This window comes from Agelaius phoeniceus, chromosome 15 (assembly GCF_051311805.1).
Source record: "Agelaius phoeniceus isolate bAgePho1 chromosome 15, bAgePho1.hap1, whole genome shotgun sequence".
NCBI lineage: Eukaryota > Metazoa > Chordata > Aves > Passeriformes > Icteridae > Agelaius > Agelaius phoeniceus.
In genome coordinates this window covers 19,578,314-19,603,261 of record NC_135279.1, presented here as the reverse complement: position 1 = coordinate 19,603,261, position 24,948 = coordinate 19,578,314, and the positions used below count along the sequence as shown (strand labels likewise).

General features: G+C 49.3%; 5 protein-coding genes across 7 annotated transcripts in view; 3 read left to right on the top strand and 2 right to left on the bottom strand.

Moving 5' to 3' along the window:
* Positions 1 to 5,787, top strand: part of LOC143695314 (uncharacterized) — a 193,055-nt gene extending 187,268 nt beyond the window's left edge. The window contains exon 4 of the mRNA XM_077186597.1: positions 5,460 to 5,787. The gene's annotated coding sequence lies outside the window, so the exon portion shown is untranslated. The remainder of the gene's footprint in view (positions 1 to 5,459) is intronic.
* The window catches only part of LOC129126570 (uncharacterized), a 246,689-nt gene that overhangs the window by 187,103 nt on the left and 34,638 nt on the right, over positions 1 to 24,948 (top strand). The gene's annotated exons all lie outside the window — the stretch shown is intronic.
* LOC143695253 (uncharacterized) overlaps positions 1 to 24,948 on the top strand; it is a 101,926-nt gene that overhangs the window by 64,613 nt on the left and 12,365 nt on the right. The gene's annotated exons all lie outside the window — the stretch shown is intronic.
* LOC129126568 (uncharacterized) overlaps positions 1 to 24,948 on the bottom strand; it is a 250,177-nt gene that overhangs the window by 223,186 nt on the left and 2,043 nt on the right. Inside the window, 2 exon segments of the mRNA XM_077186300.1 lie at positions 6,842 to 7,664; positions 7,824 to 8,062. Coding sequence (XP_077042415.1) covers positions 6,842 to 7,664; positions 7,824 to 8,062 — 1,062 coding nt within the window.
* On the bottom strand, positions 1,117 to 4,766 carry LOC143695254 (serine/threonine-protein kinase pim-1-like). The gene is made up of 3 exons (XM_077186312.1): positions 4,640 to 4,766; positions 2,559 to 2,928; positions 1,117 to 2,332 (listed from the first exon to the last, which is right to left on the bottom strand). Exons 1-3 carry the CDS (start codon positions 4,688 to 4,690, stop codon positions 2,094 to 2,096), a joined length of 660 nt encoding a protein of 219 aa, XP_077042427.1. The 5' UTR covers positions 4,691 to 4,766; the 3' UTR covers positions 1,117 to 2,093.

The window sequence follows — 24,948 nt, the reverse complement described above, 5'->3', positions numbered from 1 at the left end:
GGCTGAACACTCTTTATTCCAGCTATGAATCTTTGCTCTTAAGAGCAACGGATTCCACCTTTCATTAAACCAGAACTTCTTGTTGTTGTTGTTGTTATTTTGAGGAATAAAAATGACCTTTCTTGTTTATTTTATTAGCATTTTAAAATCTTTCTTGTTTATTTTATTAGCATTTTAAATCATCTTGACACCCACTGCATGCATGAAACATGAGATGTTACCAAAGTGTAGCTCACTTCAGACAGGGAGTGCTGATAGTTGGCAGATCTGTACAGGTGTCCTCATCCTGGGTGCATTGGATGTTATCCCATCCAAGCAGGCAGTTTAACACAAGCAGCTATTTCACTAAGCTTAATTAAGGACAGAAATAAAAACTATATCTTTATAGCAAAGTTACTTTGACATCTACCATCACTCAGCAAGAGGTTTATTGTTATGGACACATAATATTGGCTTTTTGCAGAGATTAAAATGGATTTTATATCTGTGGTGTTCAAGTAACTTTGTTATTGTCTTGGTTTGAAAAGCCAGGTGTCTGCTAAGGAAGGCAGGAGCCTCCCCTGGAATGGAAAATGTCAACCCCTCCCTCTGAATTGTTATAATTTTGAAATTAAGGAGCTTTCAGGCAAAGATATGGGAATAGGAATAACAGTTCTTTTTTAGGAAAAATTAAAAATATAAATGCAGTAGTACAAATGAAAAAAACCCCACTGACAGAGTCAGAACAGGGCCTGACACCCTGTGGGTCAGGGTGCTGGCAGCAGTCCCATTCAGTGGTGGCTGCAGCCCTCCTGCAGTGCCAGGTGTGGCTCTGTTGGAGCAGGGATCCTGGAGAAGGGTGGAGTTTTCCTCTGAAGGTCCAGGGCTGCTGTAGATGGGCCTGGGAATCTTCCTTCCTCTGGGAATCCAGTTGGAAAAGGCTGATCCTCTGGGAATCCCGTGGAGAAGAAAGACAGCTGCTCCTCTGGGAATCCAGGAGGAAAAGGCTGATCCTCTGGGAATCCCGTGGAGAAGAAAGACAGCTGCTCCTCTAGGAATCCAGGAGGAAAAGGCTGCCTACAGTGTTCCAAATCTCAGATTCTGTCCAGGTAGGAATGCTTGGCTCCTCCCCCTGGGCGGAGCATCTCCCAATGGGATGATGTCATTTAATCAGCCATGCAGTGACACTCAGTGGACCATTACCAGAAGATTAATAATTAATAATCAATGGCCTATTAATGGAACACACCTCCCCACAGGGAGAATTGGTTGTGGAAGAGAGAAACTGCCCCATGAACAGAAGATAACTGCCCCACCACTGACAGATGGCAAACAGAACACACACTTATCTTGCAGTCCAGGACCTGTCCCCACTGGCTGCCCCCATTCTCCAGAGTTCATGGTGTCCAGGGAGGCTGCAGCTGCCGGTGTCAGGAACAAATGAGACGGGTCTGGGTTTCAGAAAGCTCCAGAGTCCATTTCTGACCCCCGAAAGACAGGGCAAAGGGAGGGCCGTGGGGTTTTTATAGGGTATCCCAGGGCTGGAGTTTGGGTTTGTGTTGGATCGGCAGGAGAAATGTGGCATGCAATATGACTGATCAACAAGTCTCGAACTTTATTGAGAGTCACACATATTTATATTGGTGTTAATAAAGCTCATACATATTGCAAAGAAGAGCTCATTATTGGTTAGTTACTTATCGGCCAACTACGCCTCCTTCTGCATTCTTGTGGTTATTCTGTTGAAACTATTCTTCATATTTTTGGCAAAAGAGCCTCTTCCCTATCCTGCATCAAGGGCACAATGTCCTTGCCTTATATGGACACTGACTGCTGACTTCTAGACTTCTCTCCTTCTTGCTTAACCGGGGTATTATGTCGACGTGACCTTTCTCAGCCAGCCAACTGTCCACAAAGCTCAGTGGGACAAGACTCCTGTCCATGCTCTCCCACATTCCACAGTGCCCAGGCCACACCAGGAGTGCTCGGAGCTGCAGCCAAAAGCTTCCTATTGATCCTCTCTTACGGAGGACACCAGCACAGAGGCACAGGTGCCACCTCCTCCAGCTAAGCCCAGGAGATCCACCTCCTCACCAGCTGCAAGAGCAGGATGCTTATGTGCCAGCCGCCCCTCCCAACCCCTTCTTCCCCTCGTGCCTTGAAAGCTCATCCCCACCTTGAGACACCCGGGGCAGGAAGAAGAGCTGGCCCCAGACGATGTCCTCGTTGCTGTGGAAAGGAAGGTGCCCACAGAGCAGCTCATAGAGCAGGATGCCCAGGGACCAGATGGTGGCTGGCTGGCCATGGTAGCAGCCAAAGAGGATCCACTCCAGTGGGCTGTACTCCGGCGTTCCTATGGGACACGGGCGCAGCTCATCAGGCCCATGCTGCTCCCTCCCTCCCAGCCAGCTCCCGTTCCACAACAGCCAGGCCCTGCCCTGCCAAAAAGCAACTTGGCTGCAGCTGGCTGAAGAAGGATTCCCCCTCCTTCCTTGTCTCCTTCCTTCCCTCCCTCTTCCCCCTATGCCAGCCAAGGGAGGAACTTCTGCTGCCCAGCTGGGCCCCGGCTTTGGGCTCACCTGACATCCGGGTGTAGAACGTGTCCTGGAGGATCGTGCCGCAGCCGAAGTCGATGAGCTTCGCCTCGCCCGTGGCCAGGTCGACGAGGTCGTTCTCTGCTTTGATGTGGGGGTGCAGGACGCCGCGGCTGCTGCAGTGCCCCATGGCCTCCAGCACCTGGCGGAACAGCCCCCGCCCCACGGGCTCCGTCAGGAACCGCCGCTCGTGCAGGAAGTACCAGAGGTGCTGACAGCGCTGCGGACGCTCCATGAGCAGCGCGAAGCCCTCGGGCACCTCGAACCAGTCCAGGAGCCGCACAAAGCCGCTGAAGCCAGGCCGTGACACCTTCCACAGCAGCGCCAGCTCCAGGGGCACAAGGGCGCCCTTGCGCTGCAGGGGGACCGCGATGCCGTCAGGAATGAAAGAGAGAAACAAACAAATCACACCTCAAAGTCATTCCTATTAGAGAAGTAACCAAAGAAAACAATGTAGCAATAACGAAGAGTGTTGGCTTCTGGCTTCTTTCCTCTTTGCATGAGACCAAGCATTTCATGGGGAACAATTGCCTCTTGTGACAATTTTGCCAGAGTGGACAGGAGCAGAGCATTTACTTTTCAAGTAGAAAAGGGAAATCGTGTCAGTAATGTCATCTCTTTTCATCCTCTGTTGACACAGTTGCAGGCTGCCAAAAGACATGGTCTGCAGTGTGGAACTTGGGGCCAAGTTTCTTTTTCTGCCAGAGGATGAGGAGGGGAAGTATCCCAGAATCATGGAGTCGTGGCATGGTTTGGCTTGGAAGGGATCTGGAAAATCCCATGGCTGCAACACCCCTGCTGTGGCTGGGGACCCCTTGCACTGGACCGGCTTGTCTAGAGCTCCATGCAGCCTGGCCTTGAACACTGTCAGGGACGGGACATGCCCACCTTCTCTGGGCAACCTGTTCCAGGAGAGTCTTTTTTCTGAATCCCTTACCTAAACCTATTCTCTCTCCATTTGGATCCATGCTCCCTTGTCCTGTCCTTGCCTGCCCTCGTACAAAGTCCCTGTCCAGCTTTCTTGTGTGTTGCCCTCAGGTACTGGAAGGCCACAGCTGGATCAAGGCTGGGTCTCTTTCCCAGGCTGAAGAAGCCGAGCTGTGTCAGCCTTTCCTTGCAGGAGAGGAGCTGCAGCCCTGGCACCATCTGGGTGTCCCTGCTGGGCCCCTGCTGCAGCGTGTCCACGTCCTTGCCGTCCGTGCCGGGGAGCCCGGCAGAGGCGGAGGCAGCGCTGCAGGTGCAGGGTCAGCGGCAGGGAGGAGACCCGGCCCTGGCAGCGGCTCCGGGAGCAGCGATTGGCGCTGGGCCGCCCGCACTGCAGAGAGCCGGGGCCCTTGTGCCTGCCCTTGTGCCCAGGGCGCCTTTCCCCGCCGCCCGCCCGCCCGCCCGCTCGGGGGAAATGCCCCCTGTGCCGCCCCTCAGGGCCGCCCCTCGCCGCTGCCCCGGGCGCTCCCGGCGCCGCCTGGAGGGGCCCAGGCCTCGGCCTCACCCTGCTCAGCCCGAGGCCTGGAAAAGCAGATTCAAACACCCACCCAGAAAGTGCCCCAGGATGCCAAGGTCAATCTTTTGTCACCAGCACGGCTTTGCTATCAGAGTCTGGACGGGAGTAGAAAATCACCAGGGGAAAAGAGCATGAACAAGTTCTGCCTTGGCACTACCTCAAGGCTTTGAGGGAGAGGCTCTGTGGTGCTTTCTTGCTTGCAGGGACACACAGAAAGTGTTGAAATGGTAAAAATAATCAAAACCCCTTAGAAAGAGACCCTAGGGAGCCTGGCCCCCCAGAAATCATGCTGAAGAGAGGCCCTTTTGCTGACCCGCAAGCTCAAGCATGTTTGCATGCTGCTATTTTGCAACAGTCTCAGAAACTTGCATGAGAGGCTTCTCATGCATTTCCAGATATGGGACTAGCACCTCCATCTTATACCCCCATTGGACAAGAGGCAAATGAGACTTTGTATGAGTTTCCTAGACCGCCTCAGAAATGCTGTAGTTTGGGCTCCAGGAATGTGCCCAGAGGTTAAAGCTGTGCTAGGAATGCAATTAGCAGTAGAAAATGCAAATCTGACCTCCAAAAGGATCCTGCAAACTTTGCCCAGAACAGCTAATGTGGCAGACATGACAGAAGCTTGTTTGGGAGTAGGAGCTCCAGAGGACAAGGCCACCTATCCAGCAACGCAATGGCAACTGCCCTTGAACCACTTGTGCAGCACAGAGAAAACGGCCCCGACCGAGTTTGCCTTCGGTGTGGCAGCCACGGGTGCAAATCAGAGCCGTAAAAAAAGTAACAAACAGCAACAGCTACTGGTTCCAAGGGAAAGTGCAGCAGATGTGACAAGCACGGGCACCGAAGCGGCGAATGCAAATCCACAGACGAGAGAGACGGAGCCGCTGGGACCCGCGGAACCGAGCGCTAAAGGGGGCGCGCCGTGACACAAATGCTCCCCCACAACCTGGACATTCTTCAATCAGCCACAGCAGGGAGCGCAGGAGTTGGTGTGGCAGCAGCAGCAGAAGCTGCCTTGGAAAACACTGACGTGCAAGTCATCCCATCTACAGCAAACGGACCTTTGGGACATTGTCCTAGGGTGATTGTTACGATGCTTGTATCCCCATTCGTGTCTTCTGTTCATGCTGGATATTATGTTCTGTGCCTTCAAGACTGGCTCTGAAGAGTGAAAGTTTTGTTTTGGTTTCTTATCAGCCTGCTCCTCCACAGCTGGTGGGACACAGAGACGGGGCAGTACATGGTGCTGCTTTTGCTTTTTGCTTGGCTTTTTGCTTTGCTCTTGCTCCTGCTTTGCTCTCGCTTTTTGCTTCTGCTCATTAGTTAGTTTAGCTAAGCAGTCTGAATTTTTCCCTGGACTGTTTTTTCTTTCCTTTTTTCAGAATTACTTGAACCTGCTCTGGACTGGGAGCTGGGAAACACCGAGAGTTTGCACCTTGTGGCTGCAGCAGCTGCCCCAGCGCCGGAGGGACTGAGAACAGAGCGACCACCCCCAAGAGAGACTTTCTGAATTTGTCATCCTTTTCAGAGCCGGGAAAGAGCGGTGTCATGGGTATTGTTCATTTTGTGTGCTGGGGGTGCTGTGCCTGTTAAATGAACAGGTTCTTTCCACTTCTCTCTGAGCAATCCCTCCCGAACCGGTTGGGGGGAGGGCCCTGTGGCTTTGCTTTCTGGAGGGGCCCCCGTGGAGGTTTTCTCTCAAATTTGCCCTAAACCAGGACACATCTCAAAAAAATTAGAATTATAAATAAAGAAATAATAATTAAAATTAAATAAATTATAATAAAAATGAAATATAAAAATCTCAAGTCTTCCTTACAATATTCCAATGGTTCAACCCAAAAAAACAACAATTGTTGCTATAATATTACCAATGCATATAAATAAACAAGTTATATACCAAGAAATCCCTTTTGAAAGTTTTAACTCGATGACTAATATACTTTAGATAAAAAACATCTAAAAAAACTAGCAAACAATCTAACACACCGTAGTTAAACAATTCATATTACAAATATACTAAACGCAAAACCAAACAGCAGTATAATTTCTCAGACATTTTAACCAAACAATTAAACTTTATCACCCTTAGATACTCAAAAACAATTAAAATAATTTTTAAAAATTTAATTACAGGTGAGTGGCTTTACTTGGATATTGGTTTTTGGACTGTTTGGGTTAGATGATTTAAAAATAGGACTTTTATAGGAATTGAATCAGCTGACAAGGTGGCACTCTGCAAACAGAAATGACTGAAAATGAACGGGACAGAAATCAGGACCTCTTGAAAGTTTTATTTGCTATCAAATACATCCCACACACCCAGCCCCACACAATCCCCATCCCACTGCTCCACATTGGGATCCCACTTCTCCCAATCTCCTTCCAACCCCATCTCACCCTGATGGGTGTGGAACTGAGCAAGTTTATCCTGGGATGGAGTTTTTTTGAGGAGGGAACAAGCAATTTGAAGTGCGATTGAGCATTTATGGCTTAAAATGTAGCTGTTTTCAGTGGGATTTGAGTGGTTTTGAGGTGACAGATCAATCCCTCTTGGTTTTTGGAGTGCAAAGATATTGAGAAGAGCAAAAATTAAAGCCAAACAAAGGAGAAGCAGCCAGGTGTGTTCCCAACATGGAACACAGGGAATGAGAGTGACCAGGGCTGTGCCCAAAGTGCCTCCTCCAGTGGGGGATGGAGCTGCAGCAGCGCACGAAGCTCTTCCCGCACTCGGGGCACTTGCAGGGCTTCCCTTACCGGTGCCTCCGTTGGTGTTGGGTCAAGTGAGAGCTCTGTGAGAAGCTCTTCCCACACTGGGGACACTCATAGGGACTCTCCCCTGTGTGGATGCGCCGGTGCCTGACAAGGGTGCAGTTGTATTTGAATCCCTTCCCGCAGTCTGGGCAGTGGAAGGGCCTCTCCTCTGTGTGACTCTGATAGTGCAGGACGAGATCAGGGCTGGTCTGAAACCTCTTCCTGCATTTATCACACTCGTAGGGCCTCTCCCCAGTGTGAATGCGCCGGTGCCTGACGAGGGTGGAGTTGTACTTGAATCCCTTCCCACAGTCGGGGCATTGGAAGGGCCTCTCCTCTGTGTGACTCTGATAGTGCCGGAGGAGATCAGAGCTGGTCTGAAACCTCTTCCCACACTTGGAGCACTCATAGGGTCTCTCTCCAGTGTGGGTCCTCTGGTGCAGGATCAGGCTGGAGCTCCGGCTGAAGCTCTTCCCACACTCCCCACACTCGTAGGGCCGTTCCCCAGTGTGGATCCTCTGGTGGCTGATCAGGTGGCAGTTCCACCTGAAGCTCTTCCCACACTCCACGCACGTGTGGGGCTTCTCCCCATCATGGAGCTGCTCATGGAGCACCAGCTCCGAGCTCTGCCTCCATCTCCGGCCGCCTTCCCGGCCCAGGCTGGCTCTTTCCCCCTCACATCCCCGCCATCTGCGTTTGCAGCCCCTCCTCGTGCGGCATCTCCGGGCCTTTTCCTCCCCGTTGGCTTCCTGCGCTGTGGAGCCGCTCAAAACGGCCTCTGCCACCAGGTTCTGCCGCAGGCATTTGTCCTCCCTGCTCTCCATGCTCAGCTCCTGCTCTGGGCGAGGAAGGACAAGGACAGCATGGGATTTGCCTCCGTGCCACAGGCAAGGGCAACGAGATCCCCCCAGGGCTGTGCTGCAGCCGGGGGCCCTGCTGGGCTGGGAGATGGAGCAGCACAGAGGGGAAAGGGGCACTGACTTCCTCCTCACCTGCCTCAGTGTCCCGGAGCATCTTCCTCTTCCTCGCAGCCTCCCAGGGGTTGGCAATGGGAAATCCTGGTTTGGGGAAAACAAGGGATGAGCACGTTTGTAGGAGCGTCGGGTGTAGCACGGTCGGGATGGACGGAGACGAGAGATCTCTGCAGCCAGGTCGTGGAACTTGCGGTTTATTGCAAAGGGCCTGGGTGCAGGGCCCTGCTTGGAGCTGCCAGCCACAGCTTGGAGCAGGCCTGAGAGAAGAGAGGGAGAGAGAGGATGAGAGGGTGAGAGAGTAAGAGGGTAAGAGTGTAAGAGAGTAAGGTTCCTGTTACAATACAATAATTCTTCTTCTCTGTTAAATATTCTATTTTTCACTAACCAGTCCAGTACAAGATACAAATCCAATAGCAATTACATACAGCCTATAAAAATCATTACATCACCATACTGTAATAAGTAGCAATATATTTGTTCATTAATTAAATCAATAGCTAAATAATTATACAATATAAAAGCAATAACTAAATAGCTAAAACTGCTTGATTCTTAAATGTGCAGCCACATATGGTTGCTTGGCTTGCAGGAATCGTATAGTGCTTTGGGAATTCCTTGGTAAAGATATACACGATAAGGAAAAGTTCACCCAGAGGTCACAGAGGAAGGCTCTAACAACAGTTCCTAAACTCGCAAGAATTGCTTAGGCTTGCAGGAATCGTATAGTGTTCTGAAAATTCCACTGTATAGGTATGCCTTATAAGGAAAAGTTCAGTCAGCGGTTAAAGAGGAAGACTTGGAGCCTTCATCCCACGACCACCAGAAGGCAGAAAAAGACCCCCTAGCAACTGAACGAGCAAGCACAAAAGACAGACCACATCATCCCCGAACCCGGGAGAAGAAGGCAATAAAAGGCGAACTTTGGGGATAGGAACGGCGCGAGCCTAGAGGAGCAGAGACTCCCGGCCGCCCAGCGCTGAACTTTGCTTGTTCTCGCTTGCAAAATAATAAAAAAAAAGTATGATCCTTAAATCCAGTGAACTCATTTATCACCATACTGTGTTATATTTTAAACCCCAAAAACTCCTCTTTGGAGCCCTTCTGCTGAGCTAGTAGGGTCTGCTCTGACCCTTGGACCTGTCTGCAAGCAGAGGGAATTGTTTCATCAGAAGAGGATTACCTTCAGTCAGGCCACACCATTGTTTTCCATTTGTTCAGTATCTAAGATATCTAAAAGCTTGCTTTCATTCCAATCTTGCTTAGAGTTCCTATACTCTCAAAAGCTTTTGAGAATATAGAAACTATAAGCAAGATTGGAATGAAAGGCCAGACAATAATATTTATAAGGCTTTCCTGTTTCATCTACCCCAACACACGTTGAGTTTGAAGATCTCTCTGCCCAGGTACATCTCTAGTCAGGCCATCTGGGCTCCAGTAAACCCTCCTAAACACCAAGATTCAGACCTGAAAAAGCCTCCCAGGGGTTGCCCGTCCCTGGTCCCTCCCCTCTGGTGTTCAGGGGTTCCCCCCTGTCCCAGCTGCTGGGGTCACCCTTGCATTGGGGGTCCCCCTTATCCTGGGTGCCCGCCCTGCCCAGGCTGCTGGCAGTGCCAGCAATGCCAAAAGCTCCCCCCTCTTGGCCCTCCCCATTTCGGGATGCCGGGGCTCTTTGGGCTCCCGGGCTCCCTTCTCCCCTCATTCTCTGCTCTGCGCTGCAGCGGCTCCAAGGAGTCCCCCCTGCCCCTCTCCAGGCTCTTGAGGCTCCCGCCAATGGCGGCGCTCCCCCCTCTCTGGCCTCCCCACTTTGGCCTCCTGGGGCACACAGGGCTCTGCTCCTCCAGGCTGCCTCTGCCGGCAGCCGCCACCGCCATCCCCCGATGTCCCCCCGAGGGGCCTTTTCCGCTCAGCCTTCGACTTCTTCATTCGCCTTCATCCATCTTCTTCCATCCCTCCTCCATTTCCTCCTGCCCCCTTACCCCGCCTCCTCCTCCCCCTCCATCCCTGCCCTTCCCTCCCTCCTCCTCCTCCCCCAGCAGCAGCCACACCCTCGGTGCCCCGTTCCCGCAGCCCTCGCAGCCCGCGGCAGCAGCGGCCATGGAGCCGGGCCAGGTCGGCATGGGCAGCGCGGGGCTCTCGGCTGCTCCCAGCCGCTGCGGGCGGGGGGAACCCGGCCCGGGCCAAAGGAGAGGCAAACTGGGCAAACTGGGGGCAGATCACAAAGCTAAGGATGCAGCAGAAAATGGAGCTGAAAGAGTTATTTTAATATTAACTCCAAACGAGGAAAAACTGGAAATTCCAAAGTTTAGGGAAGCCGAGAAAAAAGAATTAAACAAGATAGGAAATGAACAAGATAAATCAGGGAAATAGAAACTTCTACATGGAAGACAATTACTTAATAAAATGTGCTTACTAGGAAAAGATTAGAAGACGTGCATCAGAAACCCCACTGGCGTACTCAAGCTTTGTGTGATCATTTTTTAAGGAATTTTGGGTGCACTGGGATTTTTGGTGTAGCAAAGCAAGTCACTGAAAGATGCTTAATTTGCCAAAGGATAAATAAAAAGGTGATGAGAAAAACAACATTAGGAGGTCATGAGTTAGCTCGTCGACCATTTCAAAATATCCAAGCAGAAGTTTAGATTTGTTAGGTTCTGGATTTATTTGGAAAAAAAACCCATTTAATCTAGAAGAAAGAGAATATGCCATATGTTAGACAGGAGATTTTAGGAGAATAAAAATCTTTGAAGTATCAGAAACACCCGAGGAAAAAAGCAAGAAAATAAAAAGGGGAAATGAAAGGGAGGGGAACAAGAGGAAAAGTCAGAAAGAGAGTGGGATCCTCTGCAGCTCTTGCCCCCTCCGTTGGCGGCCGAGGCGCCTGTCCCGGGTCCCGGCTCGCTGCCCGCCTCAGCTCCGCCTGCCCCGGTTTCCATCCCAGGTGCGGGCTCACTGCCCAGGGCAGCTCCACCTGCCCCGGCGCTGGCGGTGAATTTGTGTGCCCTGGCCCCACTGCCCGGCCCGCGGCCGCTCTGCCGGCCATGCTGGGCAAGATGGGGTTGCTCTGTCCTGCCGCGTGGGCCGAGGTCACCGCGCCGACCGCACCGAGGGCGGGTCCCAGCCATCCCATCCCCGGCTGCCCTGCCCGTGCCAGCTGCGCTGGGCAGCGCCGCTGCTGCTGCCGGGGTCTCCCACCTGCCTTTTCTCTGCCGGGAGCTGCCGGATCAGCCGCCAGAAGCCATGTGGGGGCTGCCCACGCTCCGGCTCGGCCTCCACGGGAAGATCCCCCTCTGGCGATTCCGGCAGCACACCCTGCCCACACTCCCACCGAGCCTCGGCGGGATATCCTCCCCTGACCCCTCCTGCTCTGAGTTACGTCCCCTTGGTAACCACAGCTCCTGCTGTTCAGGGAAAATCCCTCTCTCTACAGGAAGCACCTTATCGAAACACTAGGAGCTCAGTTAAAAGGCAGCCCTCTCCAAATTCTTTCTCAAAACACGGGAGAAAGGCTACAGAAGGTAAAAAAGTGAAAGAGTTAGATGAAGGGATTGCTCTATTGCCGTTAAGAGAGGTTCCCATGGCAGGGATGCGCTGCCCCGCCCCGCGGGAGCCACCGGCGCCCCTGCCGGCCGTGCCCGGAACTGCACCCAAGGGGAAAGCGCCGCAGCCGAAAGGCCGGGACCGGCTCCGGGCTCTGTTTGTTGTCACTGCCGGAGCTGTTGATACACACTACTATTATTATATTATACACACTAGTAAAGAACCGTTATTCCTAATCCCATATCTTTGCCTGAGAGCCCCTTGATTTCACTATCCTAAAAATTAAGAGGGAGGGGCTTTGCATTCTCCATTCCAAGAGAGGCTTTTTCTGCCTTCCCAAGCAGACACCTGTCTTGTAAAGAAAGACAAGCACCCACAGGCACTGAGGGGGGCTGCAGGAGGGGCAGAAGAAGGCCCTGCAGCACTTGGGCACAAAGGCCCAGCAGGTGAGTGCAAGAAGGGAGCAGCAAAAGGCCAAGCTGAAGGCAAAGGCCAGGGCAGAGCTCCTACAGCCCCTGAGGGATCAGCCCCAGGGCCCAAGGGGGCCCCAGCACCCAGGGCACGGCTCGGCCACAAGCACCCGGCAGAGGCATTGCCCTCCTCGGCAGGGCACAGCCCACCCAAACAGCCCCTGGCAAGGAATCAGGGCTCCAGCTGCAGGGCACAAGGACACTGCAAGCAGAGACAGCAGCACCCTCAGGACCAGCAAGTCCAGCCCGTGATGGACATGGATTGGCAGGGCTGTCACAGCTCCCATCACACCAGGGACCCTCCACACTGGAGCCCTTGAGAACATTCAGGTGGGTCTGCATTGAGAGGAGGCATTTTCTGATGGACACAGGGGCCTCTCAATCTGCTCTGAATCTTAGACCTAAAGGGGAAAATAGTACAGGAATATTTTAATTTTTAAGGGAATGAGAGGGAAAGATGAGCAGGTATGATTTGTTCAACCACTATTAGAAGCTGTGGGGGATAGGTTTGAAATAAATGAATTTCTTTTTCTTCCTCCTGTGATTGTAATTAACTAGGAAGGAGTTTGAGAGCTGGATTTTAATACTGTAAAAAGGGATACAGAGGCTAGTTCTGTTGTACCTCTGTGTCAAAAGTCTGACAAGGCCTATGTTGAAATGCACCGAGAAGTGTGGGCAGCCCCAGGGAAATACAGAAAATTAGATATGGAGCCTCTACAAATTAAAGCAACCCTGTTCCAAGAGAGGGAAGGAAGGGCTCACAGCCTGGTATTGAGTCCCTGTTAAAGGCAGGGCTTTTGGAGCCAAGGGTGTCTCCCTACAACACTCCTATCTTGCCAGTCAACAAACTGGATGGATGGACACAAGGAGGAAACACAGAATTTTCAAGTGTTAAAATTAAGATTAACTGAGGCGAGTGGCCTGGGCCTTCCAGACAGGGAAAAAGAATTTGAATTATAGGTGGACGTTAAACAGGGTCTTGCCAAAGGAATTCTTGTGCTAAAATGTTTAACCCAGTGGCCAGAGAGCAGCCTCATTGTCTGCAGAATTGTGCAGCCACAGCTTCCGTGGGAGCAGAGGCTGAAAACTGATGACAACCGGAGGATCTCCTAGAGTTCAAGTCTGGCATCAAGTTAAAGCTTTGACAACCAAAAGAGCCTCTCAATGGATGAGCAGGGCTCGGTGATTACAGTATGAAACTTGTTCAGTGGCACAGGAGGATTCAGAACTGAGGACAGGGCAAGGGTTTAACCCAGCCTCCTGTTTGAACAGCCTGGAGAGGGGCTGGCAAGGAACCCAGGACTGCACTCAAGGGACAGAGCTCCCGAGCCAGGCTGGGAGAGATTGATGGGACATTCCCTGGCCTGAGGGAGACAATGTGTTTGTGGATGGCTCTGCAAGGGCAGCAGGAGGGAAAAGAGCTACAAGACAGGCTGTTATTAAGGAAGGGGAATCAGACCAAGCGCAGGTCACCGCCCCATGCTCAGCTCAACCCAAGGAGCTGTGGGTGCTTGTAAGAGCCTGGCACTGAAATGCCCTGAGCAGGAAGGCTTCAAAATCTTCTGCTGACACCATGGCACCTAACAGGGGGGCAAAAGCAATTCTGACTGCTTCAGCAAGCACTGGATCACTTATTAACCTCTTGCTAAAACAAATAATTCAAAGATAATGGATTGTGGAAGCAATAGATTCAGATGGGGAACTCATTTTACAGGAAAGACCCTTCAGGGGGTTATGGCAGCTTTAGGAATACAATGGGACCTCCATAACCCCTGGCAAGCCCAGAGCTCGGGTTGGGTAGAAAGAATGAATGGGGAAATAAAGAAACACCTTTGGAAGCCGGAGATAGAAACCAAGATGCCATGGGTACAGCTTTTGCCATTGGCCTTGGCAAGAAAAAGAGCCAGACCCAAGGCAGATATTCAATTATCTCCCTTGGAATTCATGTCTGGAATTCCTTACCTGGGCAATTCTCCACCTAGTGCAGGGTGGAAATAAGGGATGTAAATTTAAGGCAGGCTGTAGCCAGAATCCTGTCTCCTGTGGAATCTCTCCCCCAGGAAGCTGGGCTGGCACAGAGCCTGCCCTGGGACTTTGCTGTTGCCAACACCCAGCCAGGCCATCGGCTCCTGCCTAAGGAGTGCAAAGCAGCACCACTGGTGGCCAAGGGGCCCACGCCAAGTGTCCCTGAGGCCAGAAACAGCCGCCAGCACAGCTGAGCACGGGGGGACCCCTCAGCCTGGCCTCAGGGGCTCTGAAGCCCCGGAGATTTGCACTTCCCGCCCGCAGCAGGACCATGGGAGCCCCACTGAGCCTGCCCTGAAGGCAACGCAGCAGCAGCCAGGGCTCCACAGCGGGCCAAGCCCCTGGGCCTGCCCACAGATCCTCTGCTCAAACCCTCGGGAATCCTGGCCACCCTCCCCTGGCACCTCCAGCCACTGCGGCCAAGCCTCGCTGCCGCTGCTGCAGCTCCAGCGCTGGCTGGGCCTGCACTGCCACAGCTGCTGGGGAGCACCGCGGCACAATTCCACCCTGGGGCTCACTCACACCCACACTCTGGGCTGCCTGCGACTGCACTGCTGCAAAATGTACCCATCCTGGTTCTTTTAAATCTTATTTCTCTGCTCAGAAAGGTTTCTCTACTCAAAGGTTTGCCTTTGGGAAAGAAATTTTAAAGGTTTTATTTAAGGGGTTCCCAGTCTGTTCGGATGTTAAACTCATCTCCACCACTCAATGGAGATGAGTTTAACATCCGAACAGACTGGGAATAGCCCAAAAGACACCCACAGAGATAACGACCAGCAACAAAACATCAACGCCCCGCAGCAAACAGCAACCAACAGCTACCCCAGACACTGCCCCCGCACAGCTGGAGACACCTGGTCTGGAAAAGGCTGAGAAGGAAATCCAGGAGTGTGGACCGAATTCACAGCAGAGGGGAAGAAATCCGAGTCTAATAGGAAACCAAACACTAAAAACTTACACGACTTGGAAGCAATGAACATTAAAGCAGTGGATTTAGATTGGTTCAGACTAGGTAAAGTTTAGGAAAAATCGAGTAAAACTGACATGTCATGGAATGATGTTTTCTGCACAGCCGGGCTATGTGTGGATGAAAGTATTTCTGTTGCACATCCTGGCCAGAACCAAGTAATGCCTTGACTCTCTCACACTAAAGAGATTCTTGGAGAGTTTTTGTTTTCCCTACAGTTTCAGTGATAAGATTACAACATGAGAAACCTTTTTGATAATAATCCTACTTTATATTGTCAGGTAGGTTTGGGACAGAAGGGTGAGAATCAATTTTTGGTCTGGGTTTTTCCATGTTCGCCTTTATGTTGCATTTTGCAAAATTGAAGCGCTTTAACCGTGATACTTTTAACTCTTAAATAGTTCATACTTTTTTTAAAAAAAGCTGGGTGAAGCTGCAAAGGGAAACAGCACATGGAGAATGTTGGGAAAACTTTACTATAAATAAATGGGGGGGAATTGAGATGAGGGACTACATTTTGTTCGTCACGAAAAAGAGACCAGTGTGTTACAAGAGTTGTCTGCTGACTATTTCTGTACTACTTCATGAGATATGAGCCACAAGGATACCAGGGAAGGGGTTGCAGGAGCCCACACATAGTCCCACCCAGCAAATGGTACAAACAGATAACTCACAGAAATAACGACCAGGGAAAGGCTGGGGAAAGGGCAGGGGCAGATTAACACCCAGCAGGGAAACCTTTCCCGCTGACAAATGGTACAAGCAGATAACTCACAGAGATAACGACCAGGGAAAGGCTGGGGAAAGGGCAGGGGCAGATAAACAGTCTGCAAGGCAGGATATTTGCTTGCTTAAGCTTGATAGGGCACAGTTTGCAAGGCAGGACATTTGCTTGCTTAAGCTTGATAGGGCACATATTGCATTAATCATAAGATTTTGGTAATTTTCCACAGAGAAGTCACCAAATAAGGACATAGGGTGAAGAAGACACAGCTGAGGAAGACTCCGCAGCCTTTATCACCGACCACCAGGAGACAGAAGGATGACCCCCTAGCAACAACCAGCGCAGGCGCAGAGAACTCCGAGATAACATGGACTCCTGAAGGATGGAGAGGATAAAAGGACTGAATCAGAAACTAGTTGGGGCGGCAGTAGTGGAGCAGAGACTCCCCTGTTGCCCAGCGCTGAGCCTTTGCTTACGTAGTATAACTGCTTCAATAATTAATAAATTCTTTGATTGGAAATTACTCGTTTTGAGTCAATTTTATAACAGTTTGGTGCCGTGACTCAGATGAGAGTTTGGATCGGGTAAGATCTACCCAGAGTGGGGGGCGCCTCATCCAGTGCTTTCTGGGTGGCCCCTCTGGGAGAACCTCCACCACTCTCACCGACGACCCTAAAATATATACTAGTAAGCAAACGGGACAAATTATACCGGTGAACCCCTTAATAATCTGTGCACGGAGTCCGGACGAAGACGCAGGACGCGTAAGTATAAAAGGGAATCCGTTCGGGCGGGGTTGGGATCCCGGAGTGTGGCGGTGGACAAGTGTGAATGAGAGGAGGGCCGGCAGCCAGACTCTCCAAGTGAGTGCGGACCCTTGTGTAGTGCGGTTCCCGTAGACCCGCGAGGGCTCGGGCCACGAAAAAGGGGAAGTGAAAGGAATTTGAGAGGGAAAGAAGGCACTCCGGACGAATGGGGCAGGGGAAAAGCAAGACCCCAACCCAAGTCAAACTCCCCCCCATTCCAAGGGACAGTCCCCTAGGATTTATGCTTAGTAATTGGAAGCATTATCCGGGCGCCGAGACTAAGGATAGGGCCAGAATGATACATTATTGCATGGAAGTATGGGGTGGGAAAGAGATTTCCAAAAAAGTTTTTTGGCCCGTGTTTGGATCATCTGAAGACTGGGTTCGACAGGACTTGAACCTATGGGTAAATTCTAAAGAGCCCTTCTCGTAAGAGGAGAGTGATTATGCCAAAATATGGGTAGCAAGACCCGAAGTGTATGTTTTCCAATTAAGAGAAGGGAAAGGGGATCCGGACAAAAAGGGGAAGAGGGACAATCATTTGGGCGACTTAATTATAGCACCGCCCCCATATGTCCCACCGCCAGCACCCAATGCCCCACCACCTCCACAACCACCTGCACCGAACAATGATGAAGAGGGTAACCAAGGGGAGGTTAACCAAACCGGTTACCAAGGCCCGATTACAAGGAGCCGCAGTAGGGTTGAGACGGGGCTATTCCCTCTACGGGAGATGCCCATGGGTGGACCACAGGCGGGTATAGGATTTATTACTGTCCCCTTGAGTTCGGCAGATGTACGAGACTTTAAGAAGGACATGGGACATTTATTAGAGGACCCTTTTGGGGTAGCCGAGAGGGTCGACCAGTTCTTAGGACCAAACATCTATACCTGGGAAGAAATGCAGTCCATTTTGGGCATTCTGTTCTCTACTGAAGAACGGAATATGATAAGAAGGGAAGGAATGTGTATTTGGGACACGCAGCATGTCCAAGGCCCGGCTGCGGACGCTAAATGGCCCCTACAGAACCCCCATTGGGACCATCAAAATGCGGCACATAGAACACATATGCAGGATTTAAGGACCATAATTATTCAGGGGATTAGGGACTCAGTCCTGAGGGGGCAAAATATAGATTGGGCATTCAACGATAGGCAAAAGAAGGACGAGTCGCCTACGGAATGGTTCGAGAGATTACGGAGAAACTTACGATTGTACTCCAGAATGGACCCTGATAGCCAAACTTTACAGTCAATGCTGAAAGTTCATTTCGTTTTAAAATCGTGGGACGACATAAAGAAGAAAATCCAGAAGTTAGAGGACTGGCAGGACAGGGGGCTGGATGAACTGCTTAGGGAGGCACAGAAAGTATATGTCCGTAGGGACGATGAAAGAGACCGCAGACAAGTAAGGTTGATGGTCGCAGCAACAGGTGGGGGGAGGTACCAAAGAGAAGGGCGAAAGGGAGGTTTGAGTGAACAAAAAGAGAAAAGTATAGGGGAGTCAGAAGGGGTGAAGGTGTGTTTTTATTGCGTAAAAAAAGGGCATTTTAAGCGAGAATGTAGAGTCCGAATCAGAGATGAGAAGCAGTTCCAAATGGACTAGGGGGGTCAGGGGCTTTATTTGGTGGGGACCCGGAAAAATCATAAAGAGCCCTTGATAAAACTTAAAGTGGGTCCCCACAACCAAGAAATGGAATTCTTGGTAGATACGGGGGCAGAAAGATCCACGGTACAGAACCTACCAAAAGGATGTACCATCTCTAAAGAAACTGCCACTGTCATAGGGGCAAAAGGGGAACCTTTTGAAGTACAAATCATAAAAAATGTGACTATAGAATCAGGATCCAAAATAGGGATGGGAAATCTATTATTGGTACCCGAGTCAGATTATAATCTGCTCGGGCGAGACATGATTATAGAATTAGGGATTAGTATAGGTGTAGATAATAAGGAATTAAAAATTAAATTATGCCCTTTAAGGGTAGAAGATGAAAAGCAAATTAACCCCGAAGTCTGGTACACGCCTGAGAGCGTGGGACAGCTAAAAATCACTCCATTTTCGGTAACTATCAAAAATCCGGATGTCCCCGTCCGAATTAAGCAATACCCATTATCCCCAGAAGGGAGACGAGGATTAAAACCAGAAATAGAAAGGTTGTTGAATAATGGATTGTTAGAACCCTGTATGTCTCCGTTCAATACTCCCATCCTACCAGTTAAAAAGCCAAACGGCACCTATCGATTGGTGCATGATTTAAGGGAAATAAACAAGCGAACTGTAGCCCGGTTCCCGGTGGTGGCAAATCCTTATACCCTCTTGACTAAACTGGGGCCTGAGAATTTATGGTACAGTGTTATAGATCTCAAAGATGCCTTTTGGGCATGCCCTTTGGCTAAAGAAAGCCGGGATTATTTTGCATTTGAATGGGAAGACCCCGATAGGGGAAGGAGACAACAATTAAGATGGACGGTACTCCCTCAAGGATTCACTGAGTCCCCTAATCTCTTCGGGCAGGCTTTAGAGCAAATTTTACAGGATTACCAAGTGGGGCCAGGGGTTACATTAATCCAATACGGAGATGATCTACTCCTGGCGGGGCAGCAGGAAGAGAATGTACGGAAAGAAAGTATTAAGTTATTGAACTTTTTAGGATTAAAGGGATTGAAAGTCTCCAAGGCAAAACTACAATTTGTTGAAGAAGAAGTAAAATACCTAGGCCATTATCTAAAGAAAGGAGAGAAGAGAATAGACCCCGAACGAATACAGGCGATTTTAGCATTACCAATTCCAAGAAATAAGAGACAAATCAGGCAAATACTTGGACTAACTGGTTATTGTCAACAATGGATTGAAAACTACAGTAGTAAGGCGACTTTCTTGTATCAGAAACTTACTCAAGAGGGACTCCTAAAATGGGATCAGGAGGACACCGAAAGGCTGCAAGAGCTTAAAGAGAGCCTAATCCATGCCCCGGTATTAAGTTTACCTAATACTAATAGACCCTTCTTTTTGTTCATAAACGTAGACAAGGGGGTCGCATATGGGGTCCTTACTCAAGAATGGGCAGAGAAAAGGAAACCGGTGGCTTATCTATCAAAGATCTTGGACCCAGTAAGCAGAGGATGGCCTACGTGCTTACAAGCAATTGTAGGATGTGCTCTTTTGGTAGAAGAAGCCCGGAAAATTACATTTAATAGCAGCCTGAAACTGCTGTCCCCCCATAACATACGGGGAGTCTTACAGCAAAAGGCTGAAAAATGGATCTCAGACGCAAGGCTTCTAAAATATGAAGGAATATTAATTGAGGCTCCAAATTTAACTCTAGAAACTACTAATATCCAAAATCCAGCTTCCTTCTTATATGGAGGACCAGAAGAAGCACTAACACATGATTGTATAGTGACTATAGAAGAACAGACAAAAATCAGACCAGATTTGGAAGAAGAAGAATTGGAAAAAGGAGGAAGACTGTGGATGGATCCTCCAGAGTAGTTGAGGGAAGGAGAAAATCAGGATATGCTATCATAAGGGGACCCAACCTGGAAGTGATAGAATCGGGACCCCTTAGTGGATCCTGGTCCGCCCAAGCATGTGAACTATATGCTGTACTACGAGCCCTGGAATGGTTAACAGGAAAAGATGGGACTATTTTTACGGACTCGAAATATAGCTATGGGGTAGTCCATACATTTGGCAAAATATGGGAGGAAAGAGGACTAATAAATTCACAAGGGAAAGATTTAGTTCACCGTAAATTAATATTAGACGTGCTCAGTGCCCTACGAAAACCCCGAAAAATAGCTATAGTTCACCTGAAAGGTCACCAGAAAGGACTGGATTTGAGAAGTAGGGGAAATAATGCAGCTGACCAGGAGGCTAAACGGGCTGCCCTGAGACTCCTCACTTTGCAGGAAAACATAGAACACTCCCAAACGCCAGAACCTGACCCCGACATCAAGTTTAATAAAGAGGAAGAGAATAAAATACAAAAACTAGGAGCTAAAAGGGATGCACAAGGAGCATGGAAATTAGCAGATGGCAGAGAAATAATACCTAGAGCATTGGCACATAGATTACTGACTAAGATACATCAAAAAACACATTGGGGATCACAGGGACTGGTAGATTATTTTGCTGCAAAGTATGTGAGTGTGGGAATCTGGGACATTGCCAAACAAGTAACCAGAGGATGCCTAATTTGCTTACAAGTAAATAGAAAAAATTTGAGAAAATTACCGGAGGGAGGCCGACCGCTAGCGAAAAGGCCTTTCTCCCACATTCAGATAGATTTCACCGAGCTCCCCAAAGTAGGGAGAACCAAATATTTCTTGGTCTTGGTGGACCACCTAACACATTTTGTGGAAGCCTTCCCAACCGTAAGAGAAACAGCCAAAGTAGTTACGAAAATATTGATGGAAGAGATAATCCCGAGATACGGGGTCCCAGAAGTCATTGACTCAGATAGAGGGCCACATTTTATTTCCCAAGTTACCCAAAACTTAGCAACAGCTCTGGGCATACGGTGGGAACAACATGCCCCCTGGCATCCCCAGAGCTCTGGACGAGTTGAACGAATGAATGGGGAAATAAAAAAGCAATTGACCAAACTGGTAGCAGAAACCAATTTGACCTGGGTTAAATGTATTCCTCTAGTGTTGCTAAATATAAGAACAAGACCTAGAGCTGATTTAGGGGTATCACCCTTTGAAATGATGTATGGGATGCCGTATAACCTAGAAAATCCTAACGAACATCCTGTCATTAATGACACATGTACGCAAAAATATTTGGTGGAATTGACAAAGTACAGAAAGGCATTATGGGAAAAAGGTATGTTAGCACAACGGCCTCCTTTAGATTTTATCTTACACCAGGTACAGCCAGGAGATTGGGTGCTCGTGAAAAGCTGGAAAGAAAACCCCTTGACTCCAAGGTGGGAAGGACCGTTCCAAGTACTCCTCACCACAGAAGCAGCCATACGAACCGCTGAAAAAGGATGGACTCATGCTAGTCGCATAAAAGGACCGGTAAAACCCCCTCACAGCTGGGAGGTTTGCAGTCTCCCGGGAGAAACCAAATTAAAGCTGAAACGAACTGATAAATGATTTGGATAATAATCTGGGTTGGAGATAACCATTATCTCCAAACCCACCTAATAGGGAATCGGGAGGCTCTTGGATATTGCAAACTCTTAGAGGACGAGTTGAGAAAGCCCTACTTTAAGTCCCCGAGATTAGAACATAAAGGGCACCCATGGGAGGGGGAAAAAGCACAAAACAAAGATATTAGGTTAAAGTGTAACTGGTTAGATTGTGACTGTCACCCCCTTGTATGCTTTTCCTGTAAATTGTGTCACGAACCTTGGTGGTCTCATTGTCGGAGTGGTAGAACACCTAGGGGAATTTGCACGCCGTGCTATGAGAAAGAGAGGAGACTAACTTCTATCATTCTTAGTAGCAGAGTTGCTACGGGGGAGGTAAAGCTTGGATCTGACGAGTGGTGGGAAACCTTTTCCAAAGGGGTAAATCCTGATCGGTTCTGCTACCACCCTAACGAACCGATCCCCTTTCTCCTGGACATCCTGGAAGTGGTGTGTCGGAAGAAAGCCCCCAATTTGCGGCGTGACCTCTCATTAATAAAAGCTGATAACAGGGCCGCCAGTGCTAAAAAGTGGAAACGGGAGGTTTATCCGGCTCCTGAAGAATACCTCTGCTGCCGAGAAGATGGCAAACCCCGAGGCTTGCAGCAACCGAGTCGTCGGGCGAGGCAGAGAGGTAATAACCAGTGGAGTCCGTCGGAAGCCCCGACCCCCATATGAGATGTCCAGGAAATGTTGGCCGTCCTGCCCCAGGATTGGTAACCCACCACTGGGGAAACCAAAGGTAAAATTCAACCTGAGCTCCGACAATGACAGCCCCAAATTACAAGCCTTAATTCTTTTCTGGTGCATCGTAACAAGTTCAGGGGCAGAAGGGTATTCACATCAACCCTTCAAATGGTCACTGATTAGATGGGAAGACCAGTATGTTATCCAGACCAAAATCACGTCTGGCGCACCCAGCTTTTTATGTACTTTGTGTGATTTAATACCTGTAAATCCATGTTTAAATCAGTTTGGATGTTATTTTTGTCCAAGCTCAAACCTGGGAAAAGGGTATTGTAACTATCCAGGACACTTTTACTGTGCTTATTGGGACTGTGTATCAGTAAGCTCCTTTGGGGGGAACGAGGACGGGTTTATCAGAACTGGATGGGGTCCATACGGGTGTACACAGCCCACTTCCACATATACCCAGAAAGAAGGAGGGTTAGATGGAACCTGCAATATGATTTACATTAATGTGACAAAACCACATGACCAAGTCTGGTTATTAGGGAAAATGTGGGGAGCCCAATTATGGGAACCAGGGACAGACAGAGGGGGGCACTTTATAATCCAAAAGACAACCGTGCCACACGACCCCGAACCAATTGGACCAAACCAGGCGATAGCTGGAGAACTAACGCTAGGAGAAAATAATGGAAATGAATCAGAAACAGCCCCAACCACTAGTCTTCCAGAAATGTATAAGCAAAACTTTACTGATTCGACCCGAGGACCTGAAAACCCGGGAGAAGGGGACTTGTGGAAAATATTACAGGCCACTTTCCTAGTCCTGAATGAGACCCATCCAAATCTAACTGAGGAATGTTGGCTGTGTTACACCGTAAACCCCCCGTTCTATGAAGCCATAGGGGTAACAGCAAAAAGCAGACGAGTAAATGGGACCAACCCAGCTAGGTGCCTATGGAAAAAAGAAGGAGAAGAATCGAGAGGGATAACCTTGGCAAGGGTAACGGGGAGAGGAAGATGTATAGGACGAGTACCAGTGGAAAAACGACATCTATGTCAGGTTATGGGGAATTTGAGTGACCCTAAGAAACCTGCCAGCTGGATACTGCCAGCAGCAAATACTAAATGGGTCTGTAACACTCTCGGAGTCACCCCATGTATAAATATAGACCGATTATTGAATCCAGTGACTTTTGTATTCAAGTATTGATAGTACCCAGAGTCCTTTACCACCCCGTAGAGTACGTTTATGAACAATATCAAAATATAGGACCCCACATAGTGAAACGGGAAATATTCACAACCTTCACTGTAGCAATGTTACTAGGAATAGGTGCAGCTGGGACAGGAACAGGAATAGCCTCACTCATACAGCAACACCGAGGATTCCAAGAACTAAGAGCCTCTGTAGATGAAGACCTCAGGAGGATCGAAACCTCCATCAAAGACCTCACAGAATCATTAGATTCCCTAGCAGAGGTAGCCTTACAAAATCGAAGGGAGTTAAATCTATTATTCCTGCAACAAGGAGGACTATGTGCTGCTTTAAGAGAAGAATGCTGCACATATGTAAACAAGAGCGGAATTATACGGGACTCAATGGCAAAACTAAGGGAGGGGCTAGAAAGAAGACAAAGAGAAAGGGAAGAACACCAAAGCTGCTATGAATCTTGGTTTAACTATTCTCCTTGGCTTCCAACTTTATTATCAACGATAGCGGGTCCACTACTTCTCTTACTATTGGGACTCACGTTTGGCCCTTGTATTTTTAATATATTGATTAGCATTGTAAAAGGCAGATTAGAAGCTGCTCACCTTATGCTCATACGAGCAAAATACGAAACCTTGAAGATGGATGATCCAGAAGAATCTCTGGAGCTCAGCAAAAGGGAATTAGAGCGTTTTGACGAACAAAATTGAGTATCAAAACAAAGGGGGGATTGAGATGAGGGACTACATTTTGTTCGTCACGAAAAAGAGACCAGTGTGTTACAAGAGTTGTCTGCTGACTATTTCTGTACTACTTCATGAGATATGAGCCACAAGGATACCAGGGAAGGGGTTGCAGGAGCCCACACATAGTCCCACGCAGCAAATGGTACAAACAGATAACTCACAGAAATAACGACCAGGGAAAAGCTGGGGAAAGGGCAGGGGCAGATAAACACCCAGCAGGGAAACCTTTCCCGCTGACAAATGGTACAAGCAGATAACTCACAGAGATAACGACCAGGGAAAAGCTGGGGAAAGGGCAGGGGCAGATAAACAGTCTGCAAGGCAGGACATTTGCTTGCTTAAGCTTGATAGGGCACAGTTTGCAAGGCAGGACATTTGCTTCCTTAAGCTTGATAGGGCACATATTGCGTTAATCATAAGATTTTGGTAATTTTCCACAGAGAAGTCACCAAATAAGGACATAGGGTGAAGAAGACGCGGCTGAGGAAGACTCTGCAGCCTTTATCACCGACCACCAGGAGACAGAAGGATGACCCCCTAGCAACAACCAGCGCAGGCGCAGAGAACTCCGAGATAACATGGACTCCTGAAGGATGGAGAGGATAAAAGGACTGAATCAGAAACTAGTTGGGGCGGCAGTAGTGGAGCGGAGACTCCCCTGTCGCCCAGCGCTGAGCCTTTGCTTACGTAGTATAACTGCTTCAATAATTAATAAATTCTTTGATTGGAAATTACTCGTTTTGAGTCAATTTTATAACAATGGGGTGTCCAGGGGGTCCCTGTGCCCAGGAAAGGGGGTGCACGGGCCCTGGTGTTGAGGA